Source organism: Gavialis gangeticus, unplaced genomic scaffold, assembly GCF_001723915.1.
Source record: "Gavialis gangeticus isolate Ggan-Ray unplaced genomic scaffold, GavGan_comp1, whole genome shotgun sequence".
Classification (NCBI taxonomy): domain Eukaryota; kingdom Metazoa; phylum Chordata; order Crocodylia; family Gavialidae; genus Gavialis; species Gavialis gangeticus.
In genome coordinates this window covers 7,175,941-7,182,324 of record NW_017729025.1, presented here as the reverse complement: position 1 = coordinate 7,182,324, position 6,384 = coordinate 7,175,941, and the positions used below count along the sequence as shown (strand labels likewise).

The following is a 6,384-nucleotide window of genomic DNA, read 5'->3' as shown; positions in this document are numbered from 1 at the left end:
CCACTGGGGAAGCCTCCCTGCTGAGGTGATGGAAGAAGGGATTGGGTATAACCATCACTTACTCCTTCTCATGGCCTTCCCCCAACTTGGTCTTATGTGAACAGGGATGAAGTGGGTGCAAGTACCTTGAGAGGGATCTCAGTGAGGGTGGAAAGGATCTCACAGGCAGAGGACATCTAATTAGACCTGCAAGCCTGACGGGGACTAGGTTGGCACAACAGATGCACTGAAGAGACTCCTCCGTGAGACTCATTTGAGCCTGACTCGTCCTGTGCATTTGGCCTGTAGTCTCTAGACAAGATACTTCATGATGAGCATTTTCATCTGATGCCCTTGCAGTTTTAACCAGGGCTCCCTTTGACCAGGCAACAAAACACTATAGCATCTCCCAAAGAACTGAGCAGACTCTGCATGACAGCAGACTTTATATCTTCTCCTTTCTTTCCCTTCTTCAGGGTTAATCGTAAAGGAAGTAAGCTCATCTACGTCCAGCTCTTCGGAAACAGTGGTCAAACTTCGTGGCCAGAGCACCGACTCGCTACCACAGGTATTTTGCGCTTGGAGGGTGAAGCCCTTAATAGGTCTCCCTTTGACAAGGGCAAGGCATCCAGCACTCGGGGTATGGGCAGGGGTAGGGAGGGCCCATCCAGTGCTCTGCTCTGACTTCCAGTATCGCAGCTCTGAGTTTTGGCAAATTTAAGTTTTTGGGTGAAAAAACAAACAAAAAAAACGTATTGGCTTTTCTGGGGAGCTGGGAAACACTGGCAGCGCTCTGTTTCCCATCAGTCAGAAAGCCGTCACGTTGGAAAGCTTACCCCTATCGTGGCTGGTCTGAGCGAAGTGCACTGGGTGGAGGGAAAAAACCCGCCAGGCCTTGATTTGTAGATGTTTGTCCAAAGCATCCCTCCCAGGGGCAGCCACACTGGTAGTTACTGTGCCTGTGAACGGGTTTTTTTCTCCAATGATCTGCAGCAGCCTGGGCTATGGTCATTACCCCAAGTGCCCCCTCCCCTGTCATCGCCCCAACCCTGCTTTCCCCTACAGGGAAGATTCCCCCTGCAGTAACTTCCCAAGTAACGTGATGGACCAAGTAGCATGACAGCGTTAAGACTTTTGTCTCGCCAACTCGCCACGCCTAGTCTGGCTTGTTTGCTGTGCCGAGCAATTTTGCCAAATGTAGTTATCCTCACAGATATCCCATTGCTAGAGATGAGCCAAAGCCAAAGTGCAAGTGCCAAAGTCCCAAGTGCAAACACCCCCAAACCAGCGGTTCTGTGAAATGCAAACCTACCGGTGCATTTGAACTTGGCAGGTGGGTCCTGTCACTACCATGGGGCTGAACAAAGGGGAGTGTGCAACTCTACTGAAGTCAGAGGGAGTTTGGCCATTGTCTTGACCACAGCCACTGACTTTCAGTAGGTGTTAGGCACTGAGTTGCCGTTTTTCCCTTGCTCTCCCGCTCTGTCTCAGGCTGGGTTCACCCTATCTCAGAACATACGGATAACCGGAGAAATCCTTTGTAGGCTGTCATGTGCAAAAGCTTCCCCATGCTGCTCATAGCAAATGCTCTGTCTCTATTGTATGTGGCTTCACAGCTAACCCCTGCCACCACTTGTGTGCCCCTGTCTTTTCTCCAGACCGTGTGTAGAAAGCCAAAGACTTCCACCGACCGACACAGCCTGAGCCTGGACGACATTCGGCTGTACCAAAAAGACTTCTTGCAGCTGGCGAACCTGTGCCAGGACACTGCTCAGAGCTACACCTTCGGGTGCAGCCATGGACTGGAGGAAGAGGGTCTTTACTGCAACGGCTGCTTGGCTCAGCAGTGCATCAACATCCAAGAAACCTTCCCGGTCAAGAGAGCAAGCAAATACTTCTCCCTGGATCTCTCCCACGACGAAGTTCCCGAATTCGTTGTCTAAGCGCCATAGCTCTGTCAGGGCAGGACTGGCTGCCTGCGCGATCAGAAAGACTGGAAATCTATGGCTATTTCCTTCAAATATATCTGGTGCCATATTCGTTTTCTTTTCCTGCTCCCTTCCCACTCCCCTAAACACCTCTGTCTTTGCAAATCAAGGCCTTGGAAACCATTGCACTTTGAGTATGACCCATAGAGCGGTAGGGTAGGGACAGAGGTAGGGTGTCCTGGCAGAGCCCCATCTGGGTTTAAGCGGTGTCTCTTCCCTGTTTTTTCTTTGGAAATAGTTTGTGCGAAACACTGATTGTCTTACGCCAGAGAAGCACAACGTAGTTCAGTTGTTGAATCAAGTCCGAGACAACCTTTACGTTTTTTATTACTGCCTCGTGAATGCTTTAATTTTTTTGGTGGGTTTTTTTCCCTCCACGAAAGCTGCCATTGACGTTTGCAAAAAGCCATTGCAGCCTCTTCATGGCTTCGGCAACCTTGAGTTTAGAAGCTGAAAAGAAAAAGACTCTGTGTTGTGTTCTGTCAAGCCAAAGAATTGCAAATACCCTAAATGCCGGTATCGAGACGGCAAGAATTAAGCAATAACTAGACAGGAAACTCTATGCACGTTTCTGATTTCTTGGGAAATGACAAGTTGAGTTGCAGTTGACCTTGTGCGATCTCAGTTCTTCCAGAGACTTACTGTGGCATCTAGTCCAAACAGAGCCTTTGCGCAATGTCTTCTAAAGTTTACAAAAATCAGACGGATGTTATCTGGGAACTCTGAAAGCTTTCCTAAGCTGCTTGTGTTTCAAAGGAAAATGAAAAATAACTGAGGATTTCTAATGATGTAGCAATAATGTTCACTGACCAAAGTACCTTAAATATATATATATATATAATATACATATATAATATACATATATATATATCTGTATATAATATACATATATATATCTGTATATATAAATATATAAAAGTGTATGTTTATATATGTTTGGATCTTATAGACCCATTTTGGTTGTGTTTCTGTTCTTAAACACCTTTTATGCAACGAGTACACCTTCTTGCTTTAACGATACTTATAGACAATCATTTTTTTTTTTTGATTCCCTAAACGCTATAATTTTGGAAGGTGAAAAAGTAGGCTTTCCCGTTGAGAATAATATGTAAGCAACTGCATCGTAAGCATGACTGTTTGCGGTTAGTGTCGCTTCAGCATTATTTTAAACAAGGCTTTTCATGCATCTTTCAGTATTTTACAGTTGGAATCGCTCTGGTTCGTGGATGCTAATGATGTTCTCAGAGCAATGCCATAGGGACAGCTTTTGAGCTGGAGCATCTGAAGGAAACTAAAGTGCACATAAACATGTACAGTGATCTATTATCATCAGCAACGACGGCGTAAAGCATTACAGCTGCTAATGTTCACAGCACAATGCCTTTTTTTGTTTGTTTAAAAAAAAAAAAGAACCAACTATTTTTAATGAGGAGGTTAGTATTTTACAGCTATAGTCTACCATATTTTGATATACCATCTTTTTTTAACTGGAAACTTTTTCTAAAAAAAACCCAACAAAGCTATTTTATAAAGAAGCGTGCTGATATTTTTGTAAGAAACACAGGTGGGTTTTCGGTAACGAACGGGACTTTAGATTTTAGTTACAGGGCGGCATAATCAGCGTTACTGCTGCGTGGGAGGCAGTATTACAGAGAGCGAAGGGGGAACCCTGCAAAATTTCCAGCAGCCTTGCAGCTGCTTATATCGGAGGTAAAGGGCTAGTTTTATAGGCCCCAGTGGCTTTGCATCACTGACCTGCATTGCTAAAGCGCTATAAAGAATCCACTACATAATAGTGAGTCTTACCCATTATGTCTGTGATACCACTGGGTATTGTGTTAGCCAGATGCTGCCATGGTACCAGCTTGCTAGAGCAGGGAGGCATGTTAAATCACTATTCAGAAAACTATCCCTTGCTGGTAGATGGTGACTTCTCCAGGGCGGCCCAAAGCCCGTTGCACTGTGCAGCATGTTCCCCTGCTATCCTCTGGCTAAAATTTGGCAGGGTAAGCCCTGATTAGCTGTGGAGTACGGCTGCCCTCCCGACCCTCCTCAGAAAGCATCTTGCCTAGCCTGAGCGGCTTGCAATGGAAAGAGCTGCACCGCAGCAGCGAGCAGGGCTCCCTTCAGTGCTTGTGCATAGAGCCTTAAAAATCCAACTTCTCAGCAGGGCAGTTCCCCCAGTGCAATGAGGACCACCGCGGTCCTGCTGTGCCTCCCACAAAACAGATGGCATTGTCCAGTTCTAGGATTGCACCTCGAGAGACGCCCAGAAATATATACACGGAGGTGTATGATAGATAGATACACGGTATTTATATGTATAATATATAGAGAGATGCAGCGTGCATCCGCACATCTGTAATATATGTCATGCACTCATTGCGGTTGTTGGGACGAACTGGGCAGCGATGGACAGGGAAGGCGAAACGGTTCTGAATTTGCAGGGTCAGGTTGGTTGTTTCAATTTTTTCTTGCCAGGGGAGTCGAGGCGCCAGCTTCCCTGTGGTTGAAAGGATTGTACGGCCTCCTGCTGCCGGGGTCGCTGTGTTCCCCTCTGCGGGCACGCAGCCTCAAAGCTTTCCCTCATCTGCTCGCGTTTTGGGCTCAGCAAACCAGTCACTCTTTGGATGGCATGTGCTAGATGTTGCTATAACCATGGCCAAAGCAAAAGTTGTGCGGTGCCTGTATGATTTGAAAGACTCCGGTTCTGTTCTTGTTATTTATTGTGTTAAGATACCAGGGGAAGGGTGTAATTAAGGGGTGTATCGTGTCACTAATGCTTTCTGTTGTTGAGAAGCAGGCTCCTTGGGATTTTAATTGTGCACCCAGCCCATGGGAGACAGACCTAAAGAATGGCTGTGGTTCAGCCCAGGGCCTCTTCTCCCATCTGAAATGATTCATAATTTCAGGGAGAGGGCGGTGATTTTGCCCAAGCCATGTTCTAATTGGATTGACAAGTAACGAGATGGCGTTAATAAAATGACCCAAACCAGGACACATCCTTGCCCTTTTTGATGACGCACGTTGCTGCAAGTACCAATCTCTGCAACTGGCATGACATCAGATGAAAAGGCAACGTCCTGCTTTCTCCACGTTGTACCAGAAAGCTGTAAGATGTAAAGCTCTTATTTTTTCCACATCTGTTTGGAAATCCTGAGCTGGCCAGCGTTTGGGTTCGGTGTTTTTCTGTCTGGTGACTTCTTTATGTTGATATGTTTGCAATAATCAGCTATAAGCCTGCACAAACTGAATAATCCTTTCTGTGAAAGGATCTTCCTATCAGGATGGTATGAGAGAAAGTGTAAAAAAAAAAAAAGACATGAAACAAGAAAAGACAAAGCAGAATTATTTTGTAATGATGAAGTTTGTTGCTTGCCGTTCACGGCAGAGGTAGAAATGACAATAAAGTTACAGTTGTTTGCGTTGCTGTGAGTCTTGGCAATTAAAAAAAAAAACCCAAACCCTTTGGCTAGGGACAGACATTACACACAAACTGGTTTAAGTGATCAGAAACTGGTTTAAACCTGTAACAGAACAGATGTTCATTGCACAGAAACCAGTTTGAAAATGGCTGAAACCAGTTTGAGATAAACCTGGTTGCAACAGAGATAACCAGTTTGAGATAAACCTGGTGTCGTATCAGACTTAACTGATTTGGGTCAAACTGGTTGATGCAATGTCGGTCCCAGACCTAAATGCTTAACTCCACTGGGGAAGTCTTTGTTGGACGCAAAAATTATACTTCGTTCTAGGACTGAGGATAGCATCGCTGGATGGCTCTGTCCAGTTTGAGTGTGCCACAGTTTAAAAAGATGCTGAAAAACCAGAGCAGGTAGACAAGAGGCATGGAAATGATTTGAGAGCTTATCGTGAGAGCTCCGTGTGTTCAATTTGATGCAAGAGATGACTTTGATGGCAGGTAGCTTCGGGGGACGACTGTACAAGGTACTATAGGGCTTCTTAATCTCGTAGAGAGAGTCCGAACAAGAGCCAGCGGCTGGAGGCCAAAGCCAGATAAGTTCCCATTTAAGAATAAAACATTTTTTTTTTTTTTTTTTAAATAGTGAAAACATCTTACTATCACTGGAACAAACTACCCAGAGAGAGGGGTATGATCTTCACCCCCCCTGTGGTTTCCATAGCAAGAAAAGAAGCCGTCTTGGAAGAGATGCTTTAGTGCAATGCCAATCATTGAGTTCGATAGGGTGGTGCCTGGGTGACACGCCAGGCCTGTGCCATACAGGAGGTTGACTGGGATGCTGCCAGGATCCCTTCTGACCTTCATACCCGACCTCTGTATACCTGGATGGTTACAACCTTGCGTGACATTGAGCTTCCAAGAGCATGTTTCTTCTTCGTTCCTTCAGTACCAGGCTGTCTGCTCTGACGCCCGCAAGGACAACCCCAGCACGGG

The 6,384-nt window shown here is 45.8% G+C and overlaps 1 protein-coding gene across 1 annotated transcript in view; it reads left to right on the top strand.

The window, feature by feature from the left end:
* The window catches only part of FRMD6 (FERM domain containing 6), a 47,133-nt gene extending 41,741 nt beyond the window's left edge, over nt 1–5,392 (top strand). The window contains exons 13-14 of the mRNA XM_019518352.1: nt 456–547; nt 1,638–5,392. Of these exons, the coding sequence (XP_019373897.1) occupies nt 456–547; nt 1,638–1,922 (377 nt within the window). The 3' untranslated portion in view covers nt 1,923–5,392. The remainder of the gene's footprint in view (nt 1–455; nt 548–1,637) is intronic.
* Nucleotides 5,393–6,384: the final 992 nt, after the last annotated feature.